This window comes from Mesoplodon bidens (assembly GCF_964165515.1).
Source record: "Mesoplodon bidens genome assembly, chromosome: 16".
NCBI classification, from domain to species: Eukaryota; Metazoa; Chordata; class Mammalia; order Artiodactyla; family Ziphiidae; genus Mesoplodon; species Mesoplodon bidens.
In genome coordinates, this window is record NC_138173.1 from 57,228,888 (window position 1) to 57,250,575 (window position 21,688).

At 39.8% G+C, this 21,688-nt stretch overlaps 1 protein-coding gene across 1 annotated transcript in view; it reads left to right on the forward strand.

Annotated features, from left to right (window-relative positions):
* Window positions 1–21,688, forward strand: part of SLC30A8 (solute carrier family 30 member 8) — a gene marked incomplete at its 5' end in the record, with an annotated part of 33,909 nt that overhangs the window by 11,297 nt on the left and 924 nt on the right. The window contains 6 exons of the mRNA XM_081258541.1: window positions 476–675; window positions 6,708–6,854; window positions 10,225–10,378; window positions 14,243–14,393; window positions 16,043–16,148; window positions 20,566–20,700. Coding sequence (XP_081114667.1) covers window positions 476–675; window positions 6,708–6,854; window positions 10,225–10,378; window positions 14,243–14,393; window positions 16,043–16,148; window positions 20,566–20,700 — 893 coding nt within the window. The remainder of the gene's footprint in view (window positions 1–475; window positions 676–6,707; window positions 6,855–10,224; window positions 10,379–14,242; window positions 14,394–16,042; window positions 16,149–20,565; window positions 20,701–21,688) is intronic.

The window sequence follows — 21,688 nt, forward strand, 5'->3', positions numbered from 1 at the left end:
ACTGTTGCTGTGCAGAAGAAAGGGAGAGTGTTGCCATGCAATAGTGAGTGTCTGAATCACCAGGCTGGCTCATACGCACATTACTTGTTAATAATAATAACCTCATTACTGCTCCTTTAAAAATTTATAGCAGTGTCCAAAATGTTTTCAAAGTGAAGTGACTGTGAAGGAAAGGCACCAAAATGTATCTGCTTCCTTTCTCCTTTTCCTTTACTTTCTTTTAATCACTGGTAGCATAGACTGAATAAGAGCTTGCCTAAATAAAAGCAAAACTCTTTTTGTAGTTGAGAATTCAGAAGGAAATTTCTCGCTTGGTTCCTTACATTTGATATTTCTTGTAGAAGGAGCCATGAATTATAAGTTGCTAGCTAGTCAGCAAATGTCCTCATAGCAGTCCTGATAATGGGTAGGGCTGTCAGTGAGAGGTTTATTTGCAACCATGTTCACTTCTTGCTTCTGTTAAACTCATCCTCAGCATGGAACTCCAGCAGAAACCCTTGAATAAAGATCAACGTCCTGGAGAGAAGCCAGAGGAGCCAGAGTCAGGAGCCATGTATCACTGCCACAGCAACTCCAAGGCCACAGAGAACAGGGCAAAGGAGCAAGCCTATGCCAAGTGGAAACTCTGTGCTGCTTCAGGAACATGCTTAGTTTTCATGATTGCAGAAGTCATTGGTGAGTATTTCTTAAGACTTCTCTGATTAAACAAGCAAACAAACAAAACCCTGCATCATTACAGGAGAGTTGCCTAAGTTCTTTTAAAAAAAGACTGAATATTTTCTGTAAATATAAAGTAACAATATGCTCATTTTAGATAAGTTGGAAGGCAGAAGGAAACAAAATAAAATTAATTACAATCCTACTTTTGAGTGATAATCTTCAGTAACATTATGGAGTATTTTTCTACAGTATATTTTCTATTCATAGCTCACAATTTTTTTTTAACATAACTGAGAGCACACAATGCTTTTGGCCATGCCATCAAATACTCTTCAAAAACATTTCTATGCCTGAACAATATTCTATAATATGCTCTACTGTGATTTACATAACCATCTCTCTATTGTTAGAAATTTAGGGAGTTTTTTCCTGCTTATGGACAATGCTGCAATGAAAAATCTGGAATAAAACTCTGCTTGCTTTTCTGGATAATTCCTTCAAAGAGATTCCTAAAAGTGGAAATAACTAGTTGAAGGACATGAATAGTTTTATTATTTCTTTATGCACATTGCCAAACTGATATCCAGAAAGCTTGAAACAATTCCTATGTCTGCCAGCTCTACATGAGAATGATTCTCTCTCCAAATCTTTCCCAGAACTTATTTTAATCTTTCAAAAATCTTTGCTAATGTATAGATGAATATGCTTTATTTTAATATGCATTCCTTTGTTACTATTAATATTATTTGCATGTTTATTAACGATCTGTATTTCCCTCTGTTAATGCATTTCCTATTTGCCTCTTAATATCTGTGGCTCACTTGTTTTTTCAGATAATTTGTAATTCTTTATATTGATCTCTGGGAGCTCTTTATATAGTTATTAAACTTTTGTTATATCTGTTATAAGTACTATTCTAGTTTGTTGTTTACTTTTTAGTTTTTAATTTTTGGTTTGACTTAGAGAAGTTTCAAATTTTATAGAGGTAATTGTATCAAACATTTCATTTTGAGCTGATTTCTTTTACTACTCTTTCACTATTTTAGTGCTTAGTAAGCCTTTCCTATCTACTGAGAAGATAAATATCATTTTATTGTAGTTCAATTTTTTGCATTTAATTTTAAATCAATGTGAAATTATCTATGCTCTTAGCATTGAAATTCTCTTTCTAAAGAGCTAACAAAGATTTACACATCATTTATGGAATAATTCATTATTTCTTCCATTGATTTTTCTCCATATTACTTTTATCATTTATCAATTTTTGTGTGTGTGTGTGGTACGCAGGCCTCTCACTGTTGTGGCCTCTCCCGTTTTGGAGCACAGGCTCTGGACGCGCAGGCTTAGCGGCCATGGCTCACGGGCCCAGCCGCTCCGCGGCATGTGGGATCCTCCTGGACCGGGGCACAAACCCGCGTCCCCTGCATGGGCAGGCAGACTTTCAACCACTGCGCCACCAGGGAAGCCCACTTTTATAGCTTTTGAAAACTGGAAGAGAGCTTAGACCCAATCCAGTCCAAGATGAATCCAGAGTTGGTAAATAACCTTCCAGTTAACATTAAAAAGAAAAATTGATACCACAGAATTTCTAGAGCCAGCGTGAGTCTTTTGAATGAATGACTTAATAGCTTGATAGAGCTGCAAAGAATTTACTTTTAGCAGCTCCAATCTGGAAAACTCCCTCTGGAAATCCATTGATATCTATACTAGAGGGGCATTCTTTTTTATTATTGAAAGTCACGAGACTATGGACAATTTTCAGTTGCTCACGTAAGAGATCAACAAAACGGAAAATCTAAAAAACATAATCTATTTGAAACATGATTTGAAAAGCTGATGTTCTGGACATTCATAGCCTTCCAAATAAAGTACTGGCACAACCCCATGCAAACACAGGTCAGCAGGATGTATAAACTGGCTTGTTTTCTGCACAATTTTCTTCTCTTGCTTTTCCCGGAAATCATGTGGATGCTGAGAATAGACGCATATTCTCCCCAGCTGATATCTAATTAATATTCTGAAACGAGATGGCCTCCCATTCACAAAACTCAGTTTTCTCCTTGTACGTTTCCTTATGACCTGTCAGTTTGTTTCTAAAATTTTTAGAGGGGAAATGGGAAGCTATTCACTTGGAGTGAGCAAATCAATCTCCTCCTTTCCTTCTCATTCCTAATAATTAGTCTATGAGTTCAAATCTGGCTTTAGGGTCAGAAGAAAGTGATGTTGTCAGTAAAGGAATTAAGTGGATACTGACAGAAAATCATTTGGAATTTGAGCTGTATTGATGTTGAGCTAATTTTCCTAAAACATTGCTCTCATCATGTTAATTCTGTTTTCAAAATTCTTCAGTGGCTCACCTTTGCCATTTCAGTCCTTCACAACCTTTTCCCCATCACGTCAAGCATAGGAAATTTTACTGAGCACAGTGGCAAACTGACAAGTATTCTTGTAGCAGAAAGAGGCTGGTTCAGGGGCCCTCTCTGCGGTAGGCCCTACTCAGCTGCACCAAGTGAAGAGAGATCAACATATTGGAAAACTCTGGCATCCTGCACAAAATGAAAAATTCTTACTTTGGCTTTCAAGTTATTCCACCATTTGCCTGCCAAACTGACTATCAATCTTTTTTTTTTTTTTTTTTTTTTTTTTTGCGGTACGCGGGCCTCTCACTGTTGTGGCCTCTCCCGTTGCGGAGCACAGGCTCCAGATGCGTAGGCTCAGCGGCCATAGCTCATGGGCCTAGCTGCTCCGTGGCATGTGGGATCTTCCCGGACCGGGGCACGAACCCGTGTCCCCTGCATCGGCAGGTGGACTCTCAACCACTGCGCCACCAGGGAAGCCCCAATCTTTTTCTTTTACTACTTCCCTATATGACTCTTCTTCTGTTTCAGCTACTTATTCATTCTATGCAAAATAATCATTGCACTTTAAGGTCTCTGTAACTTTTGCTTATGCCTTTTGATTTACATGGAAAACCCTCTCATTCTCCATGGTCATCAAAACCCTAACCATCATTCAAGACCCCGACCCACAACTCACCTCCTTCCTAAAACCATTTTTGACCATGTCAGAGAAAGCAGGTAGTATTCTCAGATGACTTTTGGGAATTTGGGAGGTCCTCCTGCAGGATATGGGATCTGAGCAAAGCCTTGAAGGATGAGTAGGAATGGACAGGTGACTAAGAGGGAGATGAGAAGGGCCTTTCAGATGGAGGGGCTTGAATGCAGTCCAGGAGTTAGAACATATCAGCCTTATCTGGAAAGATTTTTGAGTTCTTAGGTCAGCAATAGGACAAGAAATCTGTATTCTTAGAAGGAAAAGCCTAAATACAGATCTGAACATGTCACAACCTTGCCTCAAAATCACAAAAAGATCCCTTTGTCCCACAGGATAACATTCAAATCCTTTAGCATTACGTGTGACACCGTACACAAGGGTCCCCAAGCCACCTTTCCAGTCTCATTTTCCGTTATTTCTCCAACACACCACACCTCCTACTTTTCCACAAAGGTGCCCTGTTCTTTCACTTCTCTCTGTTTTTGTTCTTGCTCTTATCTCTTTCTGAAAAACGCTTCCTTTCTAGCTAATTCTTACCCCTCCCTCCTGTGCAAAGTTCTTCAGGGCTCCCAGTGAGAGTGGCTTTCTGATCCCCTAGCCCATGATGCCTGTTTTCTATACAGTGAGTGTTAGACAATGGGATCATTGAAGAGAGGAACTGTGCTTTGTTTAACTTTGTTTATTTTTGTATACCGTATCCCTGTGATGTGCACAGTAAGGTCTCAATACATCCTGGCTGGATGATTGAATTAACTGTCGCTAATACCCCATGCTTTCAGAAGCAAATGCAAATTCAGTCACAGACTACCTCTTACAAACAGTTTACTCCATAGGATTCAGCATGATTCCCCACAGTGTTTTGGATTGTTCTTATAAGCAGCATGAATGCTTCTCAGTTCCCGGGTCTCCATATAAACATGCTTTTTCCAAAGCAAGCCCTTCTTTCCCAGTTACCTCCTGACACAGCTGAGCCTGTTGAAGAACCCCTGTAAGATTTCATTTCCTTGACTTAAGCTACAATTTTAGCCCAGCATACCATCATCCATCACCATCATTCACTGCTAAGATTGCGGCATGCTGCTTATCTGCATGCAGTCATTCCCTGGGCAAGAAATAATGCATTATTAACACAGCTTTATTATCAGGCCCAAGTTTGGCAGACAGAGCAACATTAGAGGATAATTGGAAGGACAGCTGATTCGTTAGCAAAATGTTGCTTTTTGGCTAATGAATCATTCTGATTTTTGCCCTGACAGCTCAGTAACAAGCTTGAAGACTACTTTGCTTCAGACCATTAAACTTTGACAAACCAGATATTAACTACAGCTAGAGCCAGCGATCTGTGGGGTTTATTGCAATTATGAACCTTATATGCAATTTTTAAAAATCATTAGTTGAGACAAGGTGAGTCTGATGATGGAGGGGCTGATGACTGACAGTCTCCGTCGCTTTGCTGCACACAAGGCAATAAACAGCTTCTGGGAGGACTAATCAGTCAGTGGAAGCTCTTTGCTGGGAAGATGTAGTAACAACAATAAAGGCTATTGCACTCAAACAACAAGCCCTGTTCGAGAAGGAAAAGACAAGCTTGTCCTTTTGGCTTCTATTTTAGAGACTGGAGGTCTTTTCACAAAGGAGAACTAGACAGAAGTACAGGGAACACACCAGATGGAGAGAAAAACAAGGCAGGTGTCCTGTGGCTTGGGTTCTCTTCCTGTGCTTTATTGGACTGTTGGTGCATTCAAGGTTATCATACTAAGTGAAGTCAGACAGAGAAAGACAAATATCATATGATATCGCTTATATGTGGAATCTAAAAAAATGATACAAATGAACTTATTTACTAAACAGAAACAGACTCACAAAGATAGAAAATAAATTTATGGTTACCAAAGGGAAATGGAGTGGGATAAATTACGAGTATGGGGTTAACATATACACACTACTATATATAACATATACACCCTACTATATATAACATATACACACTACTATATATAAAATAGATAATTAACCAGGGCCTACTGTATAGCACAGGGAATGCTACTCAGTACTCTGCAATAACCTATATGGAAAAAGAATCTGAAAAAGAATAGATACATGGGGCTTCCCTGGTGGCGCAGTGGTTGGGAGTCTGCCTGCCGATGCAGGGGACGCGGGTTCGTGCCCCGGTCCGGGAGGATCCTGCGTGCCGCAGAGCGGCTGGGCCCGTGTGCCATGGCCGCTGGGCCTGCGTGTCCGGAGCCTGTGCTCCGCAACGGGAGAGGCCACAGCAGTGAGAGGCCCGTGTACCACATAAAAAAAAAAAAAGAATAGATACATGTATATGTACAACTAAATCACTCAGCTGTACACCTGAAGCTAATGCAACATTGTAACTCAACTCTACTCCAATACAACATAGAGATTTTTAAAAAAGAATCTCATTGGAAGGTACCTGCCCTTTCTTCTTACTCCTTCCCACCATTCATAACAACGATCTCAAAACCAGGTGGACAACATAAATTAGCAGAGCAGAAGGAAGTGGTAAAGACTATGGTAAAATTACAAGTCAACTAACAGCACATCAGTGGGCCAGATTGTGTCATTTGGTTTACAGACCAAAGTCCAGGTCCTCAGTCTGGAGACCCTTTCAATCTGGCCTGCACCTCTCCAGCCTCCTCTTTTTATATTTCTTTTGAATCCTCATGCCCCAGTCTAACTGGGATGTTCTTCAAATGCTCCCCACATTTTCTTATCTCTGTACCTTAGCTCTCCCAGGAATGGCCTCTCTTGTGCAATTCACTTCTACATGTTCAAAGCCTAACCACTCTCTGGATGTTGGTTTCTTTACTTGTCAAATTGGGGAAAAGAGGTGGATTAAGTCAAAGTTAAGACCCTTTCTCGTCTTCAGTTCTGTGAGTCTGTGGCATTTTCACCAACTGCGGTTAGTATGTATACGATCTAGTTGCACGCTGGGGCCCTAACCCCATATCCTATTCTGCATCCCCTAGGTGGATACATTGCTGGGAGTCTTGCTGTCATCACAGACGCTGCCCATCTCTTAACTGACCTGACCAGTTTCCTGCTCAGTCTCTTCTCCTTGTGGTTGTCATCGAAACCCCCCTCCAAGCGGCTAACATTTGGATGGCACCGAGCAGGTACAGTTCATCAACTGAGCACTGACACAGAGTAATGCTGCAGAGTCAAACCGAGGATAAAAATGGAAGCGACCGTGCAAAGCCTTGTTTGAAAATCCCTTAGAGGCACATCTCTGGTTCACAGAGTGAAAGAGATGTGTACGTGGTAATGTGTGTTCTCAATGCTAATTCTGCTAACAGCCAGATCAATGGTGCTACCTCTACTCCAATGGGACAACAGGAACACATACATCACTTTAGCAACCACCCCAGTCCAAGAATCTCAGTGTGTGGTAACAGCCATGATACTATTCATTAAATGACTCGGCATCTGGGAGAGAGGGTGGGTGAAGCTTCTACCATTTTTGCAAAGTAAAGCACAGAGAGCCCAAAAGAGTTGGAGAGATTGAAGAACTTCTTATAGGGGGGTTGGGAATAGAATATGGACTTTCCTGCTCACACAGCATTTAGCCATTCAGTGAATGGCTCAGCTGGATATCTTGTTCAATCAGCCATCAACAACAACAAGAAAAGGAGAAGGAAGAGAAAGAAGAGGAAATGAAAATTTATTTTTCCTCTTTCCTAGATCTGGTTCTTTGATGAGTGATGGCTTGCTCTTGTCTAGGAATAGGCCCAGGTATGATGAGGGTTTACTACCTGGGAAGCTTTTACTTTGGCTCATTTTTACAATCCACCCCTCTCTCCAACACATACTGTCACTCCACTTCTCCTCCTCTGTATTATTCTTTATAGCAGCTGGAGGACCTACTGGCTGAATGTACAAATCATGTGTACAAAGAGTTACAATTCCCTATTTTCACACCAGTTGAGAAAATCATTGTGGAGGAGATCTGAGGGCAGAGCTTTGGGCAACATGCTAATACGGCCAGCCTTCACCGAAAGGTGCCAACAGACAGAGACCACAGCTTGTAGGCTGACAATTGTGGATTGTGGTTTTTCAAGTTTAGAATGATAGGAAGTTCTAATTTCATGTCAAACAACTTATCAACACAGGTGTTTTGGATTGCCTTTCCTTTAACAGTGAGAGAGAGAGAGAGAGAGAGAGAGAGAGAGAGAGAGAGAGAGAGAGGTGAGGCAATAAACATCAATAAAGAGACTTGGTGACAATGTGATTTAAGATGCTTTTCAGTCCCTGAATAGGGCTACACTTGGAAAACATGTACCTTTGGCTGAGCACCCATCATTTATCTGCATAAATTTTTACATGTATTTTACCCTTTCTGATACCATTGGTCAAAGCTGCTTTGTAAACACAGGGAAGACTCAGAATTTAGATTGCTGCTTGAACTTTCTCATCCTGGTGATGGAAGTCCATGAGCCTTGACACTGTAGAAGACCAGGGCTGTTCAACAGGGCTTTCTGCTTCAAGGGAAATGTTGTATAATAGATAATACAATGTGGTCATGGAGCACTTTAGATGTGGCTAGTTCTACTGAAGAAATGGATTATTTTATTTATTTATTTATTTTTTTGCGGTACACGGGCCTCTCACTGTTGTGGTCTCTCCTGCTGCGGAGCACAGGCTCCGGACGTGCAGGCTCAGCGGCCATGGCCCACAGGCCCAGCCGCTCTGCGGCATGTGGGATCTTTCCAGACCGGGGCACAAACCCATGTCCCCTGCATCGGCAGGTGGACTCTCAACCACTGTGCCACCAGGGAAGCCCAAAGAACTAGATTTTTAATTTTACTTATTTTAAATTTAAATAGCCACGTGTGATTGATGGCTACCATATTAGGCAGCACCTCCATAGACATATAGGTGAAAATCAACTAGCACAAATCAACTAGCACATTTTTATTTACATCAAACATGTAAATTCATAGATAACTTTGTTGAGGAAGAAGCTAAGTACAAAAAGTGAGTTTATGCAAAGATAATGGTAATACATGCACCTCAGTGTTCATAGCAACATTATTTACAATTTCCAAGATATGGAAGTAACCTAACTGCCCACCAACAGCTAAGGGGATAAAGATGTAGCATATATATACACATATATACATACGTATACATACACATACAATGGAATCCTACTCAGCCATAACAAGAATGAAATTTTGCCATTTGTAACAACATGGATGGACTTGGAGGGCATTATGGTTAAGTGAAATAAGTCAGACAGAGAAAGACACATACTATGTGATATCACTTATATGTGGAATCTAAAAATTACAACAAACTAGTAAATATAACAAAACAGAAGCAGACTCACAGATGTAGAGAACAAACTAGTGGTTACCAGTAGGGAGAGGGAAGCGGGGAGGGGCATGATATGGGTAGGGGATTAAGAGCTACAAGCTATTATGTATAAAATAAATAAGCTACAAGGATATATTGTACAACACAGGGAATCTAGCCAATATTTTATAATAACTATAAATGGAATATAACCTTTAAAAATTTTGAATCACTATCTCATACACCTGAAATTTACATAAGATTGTACATCAACCACACCTCAATAAAAAAAAAAATAGAGTGTTAAGTGGCAAGTGAGACAGGGGGCATGTGAAGATGGTAAAAATCATGAAAGTGTATGTAAATGACTGAAGTCTGGGAAATAATATGTTACATTGCTCTGCTTTAAAAGGGGGAAGGTCGGAATTATGAAATGTGCCTGACCACTGACTCACAGAATGTTTCTAGAGCCTTGTAGGCTTTTAGAACCTATTTACAAGGTTAAGTGAAAGATCCAGGTGAGGTGTAAGGAACTTCTAAGTGAGCAAACATACTTCACTTAGAGGGAAGCTTGAACACTATCTTATTTTAAATGTTCATGTAAATGTCTCCACTCTGACATTTCTTTTCCTTACTCTTGCTTGCAAAATGCAGTTAGAGTGTTGATATACCTTGGAGTTTGCCTCTGTGTTTACAATATGTTGGGTTGGCATATGAAACTCATTTTCATTAAGTCTCTGAAGGCTTCCCTTTTTACTATTTTACAGTGCTGGCAAGTTGTAAACGTTTTATGGCAAAATTAAGAGTTTCTAAACACATTTCATTCTTTGTGTCCCAATATTTCATCTCCTAATAAGTTTCAATCATTTTAGCACCTGTTTAAATTAAAATCCCTCAGGAAAACAGCAAGGGCAGGCAGCCATTAATATGCTTTAAAAATTCGCTGAAAATTACTTAGTAATATGGAGCATAATGAACTCAGATACTGGTGTTTTATGAATACAACATTAAAGTGTCTTATCTTAGTGCTAAAATCCATCCACACTTTTGCTTTGCGAATCACCGAGTGAGCTAGTGTGAAGCCTCTCTTTCTTGGCGGGGGATGGAGCATTAAAATCTTATGACTCTTGGGGAGGTTAAGGTGATTCACAAATTCTTTGTGTATGCGTGTCTGTGTGCTTGAATCCCTAGAGATCCTTGGTGCCCTGCTGTCCATCCTGTGTATCTGGGTGGTGACTGGTGTGTTGGTGTACCTAGCATGTGAACGCCTGCTGTACTCCAATTACCAGATCCAGGCGACCGTGATGATCATTGTTGCGAGCTGTGCGGTGGCAGCGAACATTATGTAAGTCACCCCACACTGCCCATGAAGCTTGTCTGGACATAGATTTGTGGGTTTGTTGTTGTTGTTATTGTTTGTTTTTAATTCCTCCACTTGTGAGGGTGGTAGAGACCTGACAGAGTGTTCAGATGGCTCTAAGACTGAAAATAGGGCTGGTTGTGCTAGCTTGAGTTACAGTGTGTTTTAATATTGGCTTCTAATAGCTACCATTTTGAATGCTTCCTATGTGTCAGAGACTGTGCTGAGATTTTCTGATCTATTTACGTTATCAAGCTCAATGTTCACAACGCTCATACCATATAGATTAGGAAATTGAAGCTCGGTGAGGTTAAATAAACTGCCAATGAGGCAGTGCAGAGCAGGATTTGAAAACAGACCCACCAAACCCAGAATTGAGCTTCTAGCCATTCTACTCTCTCACACAAATGGATGGTTCCGCGTGGGATGTGACTTACTCCTATTCTTTTTGTTACATGAACACATTACGAGTTCCCAGAAACCTGGGTTGGAAGAGATCATAAATTTTATTTACTTCACTCCCCTTTCTACTTTTGAATTCTCTTTTGCAATATCCCCATAAAGTGGTCATTAGTTTCATATATTTTAACAGAATAATAGTGAATTTATTTCTCTCAAAAGCAGTCTATCTTATCTTTGCATCATTATGATTGCATGAAAACTCTTAAGCTGTGCTAGCTAAACTCTCTCTTTAGTTTCCATCTCTTGGTCCATTCTCTCATCCAGGCAGTCTTAAATCATTCTTAGAGGAAATGTGATCATGCCCTGCTGGACATGTGATCATTGCCATACTGGTCTGGTCTTCCCAAATGAACTATTTGATTGCTCATGATAATGCGGAGCTGAAGCCAGGGCTTTGATCCTTTTGGGTTGATTTGATCTTTCCTATTTGATAGTCTGATTTTGGGCAACCTTACTTAAAACTCTATCTACCTATCTATCTATCCATCCATCCATCCATCCATCCATCCATCCATCTACCTACCTACCTATCATCTGTGGTAGACACAATAATGGCCCCTCAAAGATTTCCACATTCTAATCCTTGGAACCTCTGAATATGTCAACTTACATGGTACGAGGAACTTTGCAAGTGTGGTTAAGGATGGATCTTGAGAAGGGGAGACTATCCTGAATTATCCAGATAGGCCCAATGTAACCACAAAAGTCCTTATAAGAGGGAAGTATGAGGTCAGAGGGAAGAGAAGATGCTGCATTGCCGGCTTTGAAGATGGAGGAACGGGCCTGGAGCCAAGTAATGTAAGTGACCTCTAGAAGCTGGAAGAGGTAAGAAAATGAATTCTCCCCTAGAGCCTCCAGAAGGAATGCAGTCCTGCACACTCATTTTAGACTTCTGACTTCCAGAACTGTAAGATAATAAATTTATGTTGTTCTAAGCCACAAAGGCTTTGTGGTAATTTGTTACAGCAGCAATAGAAAACCATCTATGTATCACCTGTCTGTCTATCTTGCAACGTAACATGATACATTCAAGGAGGTAGGTTCACGAATGGAAGTGAAGAAGACAGTGATGAAGAATGGCATTTTACACAGCGTTTTTTTGTTTTTGTTTCTTGAGAGCGGGCACAAAGGAATCCCTGGAATTAGAGGGTAGTCTGAGCGTGTGTACTTTGAGTAAGTTCCTCCAGGCGCTTTCATGTCCTTAGCTTGTACCTGCCTCAGTTCCTCATCCCTTAGTTTGGGACCCATTGCTCAAAATCTCTAAGCTAAACAATTAGAAGAGTGGTATCTGATCTGCTGTCACTGACTAGATCACTATTTCTACCCAGTTAACTTGAAAATGTGTTTCATATTGGCCCTGGGAGAAAAAGTATGGGAAGATCAATGCAAATCTATCACTACTAGGAGACAAATAAGCCAGACCACATGTCCTGCTGACTGGGAGTCAATATCATCATCTTTGCATAAGAAGAACAATATGTCCCCAGGGCAGCAGGAACAATAAAAATGTTAATAATTTCCCAAGTCATATGTCACATAGGTTGTGTGTATGCTGCATAAAGATGAAGAATGCACCCAGTTAACTACCACATAAATCTGGCACCTTGATGACCAAGTGTGACTTTCTAAATAGATACCATCCAAATTCTCTTTTTACTGCAACTGCTTTTGAACTTCGACCCTAATACTGCATGTGCTTTTCATGCTTGCAAAGACCAGGGAATTGAAAAGCATTGACTTCCCTGTGCAAGCAGGCAGTTATTTATGGATAAGGATACTGAGTGACTAAAATGTTTACTCCCAGAACTGGGATTACAGGTTTCAAGTTCTGCTAGATGCTGTATTGTCTGACCACAGAGATATCAGAACCATAATTTGGGAATAAATCTATTCCTTGGGAGCCCAAAATCAAGGTAGAAAGTTCTAACAGAAGGGATTCTCGGATGAAGATTATTGGCAGTGCCTTAAGGCTAAGTTTTTCTCTACCTGCAACATTTCCTAGCCTATTTAACTAGCCTATTTAACTCTAGTATAACCTTTCAAATCCAACTCAATTGCCTTGTCTGTCTAAGAGTCCCCTGTTGTACTATCTGTAGCACCAGTTCTTAATAGACTTAGTATAATTAGAATTTTCCATTTATGTGTGTCTTTCTAAAATCTCTGCCATCTCCATCATACTTAAAGCTACAATGGGGGAGGGACTACATCTATTTTCACCTTTATGCCCCAAGCATTTAATACTGCCTGGCATATAAGAATCCCTAAGTAAGTTTTTTTTAATATAAAATGGGTAAAAGAATCAGTAACAATGTGATGAGCATACATGGCAGACTTAGAAAGTCTATTAACTTCTTTCTAGGTCTGCCATGTATGCTAGGCATGTTAGGTTGTCTGGAGAACTTTAAATGGTAACTCCTAATTGAGGGTGAATTTCTGCCCAAACACTGACAATCTAAAAACTGTAAATTATGTAATGTTCACATCTTGGTGGATAGCAGTCTCTCTGCTTTGTGATGATGGCCTGAGATTTAACAGACACTTTACCTGCAAATAGACTGGGATACATGGTACTGAAAAATTATTTTTTTAAACCTTTGTTACAAAATGTACAGAAAGTGTTTCTAGGCAAAACATAAGAGATATTACTCCTAAAGTTGTGGATAAATAGAATCAGGTACATAATTTATAGGGCCCACTATTAGTCTCTTTGACTTGGATTGGAGCTGTTAAATTTTGCAATATGTTATATATACATATGACATTTATATACATTATAATACATTAATAGACTTCAGTCTCTTGATAAAGAGCTACATATGCATAAGCACAGTACTCTCATCATTGGCCATTAGGGAATTATTCAAATTTCCAATTCTCATGGAAATGAACAAAATTAAGTCAAATAAAAGATTAAAAAATCCAACTTTGATGAAATTCACTATTTATTTTGTTTTATTGTTTTCTGCTGCTTTTTTGCATTTGAAACCAGCACATTTAATGAAGCTCCCACCAAAGCTCAGCTTTAAGCCTAGCTCAGTGTCTGACATTCAGTAGACCCTCAATAAATGACATTTCCCCTCCTCATTGTCAAATACTTGGCATTTACCTAAGAGGTGATGGTTTCCAGTTTTAAAATGAAACAGAGTAGCATTAATTAGATGGAAAAGAAAACTGGGGTGAATCTTCATTGTCTATCCTTGTGTGAAATATTTTAAATTCCATGATACCCTTGTGTTCAAAATTCGTTCAAAATAGTCCACCATAAAGCATTAATGTTTCAACTCTTTGCCATTTTGGGTCATACATGCTGTTGTCAACTCCCCCGTTATGCTGCATAGATTTTTAAGGGTTAATCTCGTGGGCCAAGGACATTGTTTTTTCTTCCAGACTAAGTGTGATTTTGCACCAGAGACACCCTGGCCACAATCACAAAGAAGTGCAAGCTAATGCCAGTGTCAGAGCTGCTTTTGTACATGCCCTTGGAGATCTATTTCAGAGCATCAGTGTGTTAACCAGTGCACTTATTATCTACTTTAAGGTGAGTATGTTTGAGTTTACTCACTGTCTTAGTGATTTTATAGATTAGGTGGTACAGAAGCTGACCCTCCATTATTAACTTAAATGAGGGTGGACGGCCGGTTTGCCTACACAAACTACTTTACAAGGTTTAAACAAAGAAACGTTCAAAGCTTGAAACCTTAGACTTTCCAAATTCCTAAGAGATATGTCTTTAACTGTAGGGCTGCCAGTCTTTCAAGAAAGTAGTTTCTTCTGTTCTGCGGTTAAGATAGATTGCAATGGAACCATGAATAACTTAGGATTCTTGGGTTGTAATCAACAGAAAAGATCTGTAGCTCACTTAAGCAAAAAGTAGACTCATTGGCTGAAATTTATTGGATGGACTCCTCTACAGAAATCAAGGTAGAATAAAGAGCAAATTTTGGTATCTAGATTTCAGAAACTATCCAACTTCTGTCCGAGGCACCATGCTGAAATGAATGTGACTCAACTAATTTCTTTCCTGTTCTTGTCACTCTGCTGAGGATTCATATTTCTGGGAAATGGAGCCCAACTGACCTAGGTTGGGTCTTGTATCTGCTGTTTGGCTGGGGAGGGTACAGCACCTGACTGACTCTCCCACCATGGGAGGCAGGTAACTTATTTCCAAAAAGTCAGGGTGTCAATTGAAACTTGGAATAGATCCTGAGTGGGCCTCTGACCCCAAACAAATATTCACTACAAATCTCTATTTGGTAATACCAAGAACCAACAGAGCTGGGTAAGTGTGGAGGTAGGGGGGCAATGGAGGAGAGGAACGTATAGCTCTGTCTGTTTGCATCACGACTGCCCAGTTAGCAAGGACTCTATTATTTTTACTGGAAAATGAAAACATGTAAATAAAAATTACAAAGACATGTCTGAATTCAATTGAGCAAATCCTCACTAAAAGCTTTAAGTTTAAGACAAAATCGTTCAAAATTGTAGGGTGAGTGAAGTTTGAGAGTACTCTTACCAAGGTTATTCTTGCCGGGTGTCTTAGAAGTAATGAGGCACAAATTTTTCTGTGGCACAAAACTTCATCAAGGGCAGAATAGCAGGTGTTTTGCCCTGAGGCCAAGGGCTCCAGTGGTGAGAAAGCACGAGAATGAGGCCTCAGTACATATCCTTTGGACTGTATCAAGGATGCCTGCCTTGACTATGTGTCATATTTAAGAGGGAAAGAAGTAAACTAACCCGGTCTGCCAAGACCAAGCTCTGGCTATACCTTGGTTACATGCAACCTCTGCACAAGAGATATCCTTTCTTTTCATCATAATTAAGGTTGAAAAGTCATTGACTGTCGTACAAATGTGTGCATATTTTCATCACATTCTCTGTACTTCTATTAATTTGAGAGAAGTTAACTCAGGCCTTTTGAGAGAGCACTCAAGGATATCTCTCCTTTTACTTCTTAAATTGTGGGGAGAGCATGTCCTATGGTCTCCCTTTCTTGAGTCACTGAGAGCTGAAAGCTTAGAAGAAGGACTGGGTCTTCAGGAAGTCTGGCCTCTGAGTTGGATGTTTAGTGTCAGGAGGGTGAATGGGTGACAGGGCGGGAAGGAAGCGTGAAGCTTTACTTATTTTATCAATCAGACTTTCCGCATGGGAGGCCTGGATTCAATTAACTGAAATCCCCATATTTTCCAGCCAGACTATAAAATAGCTGACCCGATCTGTACATTTGTCTTTTCCGTCCTGGTTCTGGTCAGCACCATCACTGTCTTAAAGGACTTCTCCATCTTACTCATGGAAGGTAGGAATGATTTTCTTATTATTCCCAGCATCCGTGTTTTCTCTTCCTTATAATCACAAAAGGGAATGGCCTCAAGGCATGCTCACTGTGAGTTTGCATTATAGGGAAAATGTAAACTTTACAAGAAATTTTTGTGAAAAAAATTATGATTTTTATTCAAATGGGAATACATAAATAAAAAGGATTGGCTTCTGTTTTCTTCAGAAACTGTTAAATGATATGGCATAGTATAAAAACAATACGTACAAACACTAGAATGAGTGATTCAGTGAGGGAGATACAGCAAAAATATAAATGTATCCCTAAATATGTGGCAAATACCTAAGAAATATTGAATAAATCTATCCCTCAGGCAGCATTACAGCTACTATGAAGGACTTGCCTAAAATGCTCATTAGACTAGGCCAGCAGTTCTCAGACAGTGGCATCAGAACCACTTGGAGGGTCTGTTAAAACACAGATTGCTGGGCCCACCCAACAGTTCCTGGGACGGTAGGCCTGGGGTGAGGCCTGAGAATCTGAATGTTAACAAGACGTTGTTCCTGCTGGGTGGAGGCCCGTACTTTGAGAACCACTGGACTAGTCTCTTCATACCCCTGAAAGGGTTCTTCCATGAGGGCACTGGGAGTGGCGCTTAGAAAATTCAATCACAACCAGAGGTTGGCATCTTATCAAACATTCAGATGATCAAAAATAGCCATACGTCGGCTGAGCTTCTCTTTCCTGTCTGGCACATTTTGACCGAAGGTAGACACAGTCTCAGAGTACAGCTGCCTTCACGACAGCTCACCCTTCCCTAGCTTAGCATTCACTGCCCAGTACACGTTTAAAGGTTTTGTTCTCAGAGGGCATGATAATCGTTGGTAGGTGATAATGTTGATTGACCACAGGGAAACAGAAAGCGGAGTCAAACATCACTGAGTAACAAGTGAATGTCCTCGCTCAGAAGGGGACAATATTTGGTTTGTCAAGTCACAGATGCATCCATTTCCTTTCCTGAGGGCCAAGTGCTGAGCTGCAGCTGTTACTGCTGTTACGGAACTTACTGACTTGACGGTGGAGAAAAGACAAATGTGTGTACAATGTGAGATGACTATATTCCACTTTATCTCTCAGTACAGACCTTCTCTCATGATTATCTTTTTTTTTTATTTAAGGAAAAATGTAGCTAATTATTGAAACTGGCAGGTAACTCCTATCTGGAAGATGCTTAATTTTTAAATTAGGTTTTCAAATTAGGTTAGCATAAAATAATACTTGTACTTGGTAAATTTTTTTTTAAAAGATGGAAAGGTATAAAATGATAAGAAAAAGTCTCTCCATTTTTCCACCTTTGAATTCTCAGTCCCATTATTCAGGAGTAACACCTACTAATAAGTTGACATATATCTTTCCAAAAATATCTATGCTTTTACATATATATAGGTACATGTAATATACATATATACATGTGTGTATATGTGTGTGTATATATGTAGTGCGTGTGTGTATGTGTTTTTTATACAAACTGGGACTACATACATATTTTGTTCTGCACCTTGCTTTTTTCAACTGGAGATCTTTCCATATTAGTACATACATAGATACACCTCATTCTTTTTCATGGATACAAAGTATTCTATTCTACTGCAAGCATGTATCGCAACACCTGCTTATTGACAGACATTACAAATAATGCTGCAATTATATTTTTAGCACTTGTATATCTGTGGAATAATTCCTAGAAGTGTATTGCTGTTTCAGAAGTTATGTGCATTTAAAAATTTGATAGATATTGCCCTTTCTACCAAAGATACCATATCAATTTCTTTCTTACCAACAGCCTATGAGAGTGCTCATTTCCTCACATCCTCACCATCACTGGGTATTGTCAAACTGTTGATTCTCTTCTAATCTGAGAGGTGAATATTATCTTATTGATTCCATACACAAGTCTTTAATTATGAAGACTACTGAGTGATTTTTCATATGCTTATTAGCCTGGGTAATTATCTTTTTGAAAACGAAACTGGGTATTTTCCTGGATGCATCAATATTTTTGCAGGCTCTCCCCCAGAAAGAAAAAGCTTTCTAAGGTGTGATGAAACATTGAGGCCAATGGGAACATATCCTTTTGCTTGTCAATATTATTTCATAGAGTAAAATAAGTAACAGTGGACTTGAATTCTCCATAAAAGTCAAGTGATCAAGGAGGCAAGAGAAAAAGAGGTCGTGGGATCATGGCTTCATCTCAAGGGTCCTAGATGAATGACAGCAGGTCTTCAAAGGGTCAAATGAAACTCTCCAGAGATGACACATTGGGCATAATAGTCAACTTTGGGTTACAGTATGTGGAGTCTAGCATTTGCATGACACTCCACACCCAGAGCACGTACCTTAGAATCTGACATCCCACCTACCTATGTGGCCTTAGCAATTCTTCTTAACCTCTCTGACTCCCACTTTCTTCTCCAAACAGGAGTTGTAACACTCATTAACTAGTTCTTAAAGTTCTTACAACTATTAAATAAAATAATTACTATAAATAAAGTGCTCAATACAAACCTTGACATGTAGCTTCTCAATAAAGGTGTTATTATGATGATGATGTAACATTTTCACCCATGACTCCATGCACATTCTCTGGCTAATCTGAGACAAGAACTTCTTTGTTTCTAGTATCCTGAGCTTTGTGCAGCTCACAGAGTAAAAAACCATGGTGACAAGTTCTATGAAATATGAAGTGGGACTAAACTAAACTCAAACTGTAGTGAATTTTAAGTTAGCCTCAAGGAGGAAATCCTCATGAGCAAGGTTCTTAAATCCTGAAAAAGGAGAGTTAAGGATTCCCTATTCCTTTTAAGTAAGTGGTTCTCTACTAGCTGCTCATTACAGTCATCTGGGAAGCTTTTAAAAAATACTTATACCCAGGCCCTCGACCCAGAGATTTTGATTTAATAGGGGCTGGCTTTGATGTTCTTTAACATGCAACCAAGCTTGAGAACCACTGCAAGGTAGAGCTGCCCAGTAGCTGGTAAATATTAGTGTAATGGTCCTCTACCTTGACTCAGTTAGAATCACCAAATGAGCTAAGCAAATACTGATGCTGGGTCTTATCCCCAGAGAATCTGACTTAATTGGTCTTGGGTGTAACCCAACAAATCATTTTAGAAATTTCTAAATTTCCTGATCATTTTAGAAATCATCAGGATTTCTAAAAGCCCTGGTGACACTCATGTGCATCCACGGTCAAGAACCACTATGAAAGCATATAGATTTCAGAGCCTCATCCATAGAAATTTTCTTCAGGAGCATTTTAATGGAGCCAAGGCATATTTATTTTTAACAAACACACCAGGTGTTTGTGATGTATGTATACAATTGAAGTGGAAGCTAAAAAGTGTTTATCCTTAGAAATCTCTTCTACAGCATCCTCTTTGCATCACTTTTAGTTGACAAGGATTCACCTAAAGCATCAAATGGCTTTACCACGTTTGTACTAGTTGAGTTAATTTTTTAAAAATTCTTATATCAAACTGATGTCTTCTATGATTTTAACCAACCATTGACTCAGGCCCTTACACTTTCATATCCTGTCATCTTCTATGTGACAATCCTTGCAATGTTTGAAAACAGTGATCCTACTTCCCTTAGCCTTCTCATCTCGAGGCTAGAGACACCCCAGTTCCTTCAGCCCCAAAGAATAGCTGATTGGCTGCCAGACTTCCTACCTTCCTGTGTGTCCCACACTGTTCTTTTAGAAACAAGGATGAAAGTCAAACTACTACATTCTGTGGCCCTAATATTAAACCCTAAGATACCTAAAATAGCAGAAATTCTACAGACTGAATAATGAGATGGTATTACAACATTAGGATCCCCTATTAACACCGCTCACTAAGTGACCTGTTGGATAACTAACACTTGTATAGCAGTAGAGTTCACAAAGGACAGATATGTGCTGAGATATTTTCAGAGTCCCCAAAGGACTCTGTTAACTACATATTTTTCTTACCATCCCTATTTTACTACAAATGTTCTAAGGATTAGACACGTTCCAAGAGTTGGGTAAATTCACAATAGTTGTCGTCAGAATGCCAACCCGCGATAATTTGATACCAAATCCCATGTGATTTCCTTTTGCTTCCCAGATAATTTCAAAGATAGCTGGGTAAACCATACACTCTGAAAATGAAGGGTGATGACTGTTGTTGATGATTGCCTAGTAAGATCTGCAAATATTCTTTGTGAACCTGTGATTGATGGTAAAACCTCTGAAATAGTCAGGTGAATCTGCTTTGTAAATATTTGAAATAAGAAACCATAAATGGAGAGGGCAAGTTAATATTTTACTAAGGACTTTGCGTCCTCAATTGGCCATTGCGCTGAGCTGTATTTAGTGAAATAACAACAGCCTCCCACTCTGTCCTCTTGGCAGGTGTGCCAAAGAACCTGAGTTACAATGGTGTGAAGGAGCTCATTTTAGCGGTGGAAGGGGTGGTGTCTGTGCACAGCTTGCACGTCTGGTCGCTAACAATGAACCAAGTGATTCTCTCAGCTCACGTTACTGCAGGTCAGTGAGTTTTGTAAACACCCTGGATGAAACTCAGTCCTTGTCCTGTAAAGTCCGTAGTTTCCCTCCTTTTGGTAGAGGAGCCCTGAGTGTCTGTTGCCCCTGCCCAAACAACTGTAAAGTGTTTTGTGGGACCAAGGGCCTTTGGAAAGCGTCCCCTTGCCAGTGTCATCATGGCAACACTGATACTTATGGCAACCCTGGAGGCCGGCTGCAGAGGGTTAGAGAGTAGGACAAAAGGCTAAAATGCCACTCAAACTTCAAGGCCTTAAACTCTGTTTGACTTGATGTCCTATCAGTTGAATAAGAGGAAGAATTTAAGAAGAAATCTTCATTGAGTATCTTTGGTGTGTAAGATGCTTTGCCTATCACCAAAGAGAGAAAGATGGTCCCATCCTTAAGGTTCTAAAAAGTTAAAAGATATTCTAGTCAGAATTCATGGTGGTTCCTTTCCTGAATGGTTAGAAATTCTGTAACCATGTGAGATAACTCTTAGGATTTGGGGTTTATCCTAAAAACGACTTTTTCAAGTAGAAGGTGACTTTGTTCATGATATATCCTAGGGCTGAGAAAATGGGCACTGCCTCGGGAGACAGCTCAGGCTAAGGATGACATATTAGGCTGCTAAGAAATCACTCATGACGTTACTTAGAGGCAGGTAACAGAAGAGTCATCTGAGGGCTGTGCTTTCTCAGACATCCTCATCTTTGCTGAGAAGCACGGATCTGGCTGCAGGGAATTTACAGCCTCTACTACACCAATGTTTCACTGCAAATGGAAGAATCTAGTAAACAATCAGGTTACTGTGGAGGGAACGTTACAGCCTCCTGATACCTTTTGGGACAAGAGAAAAGATGGCAGTGAGGTCTGCTGCTCTAAATGCTTCCTGGCTCTTGTCACTATCCTTGATATAAATTCTTTTTTTTTTTTTTTTTTTTTTTTTTGCGTTACGCGGGCCTCTAACTGCCGTGGCCTCTCCCGTTGCGGA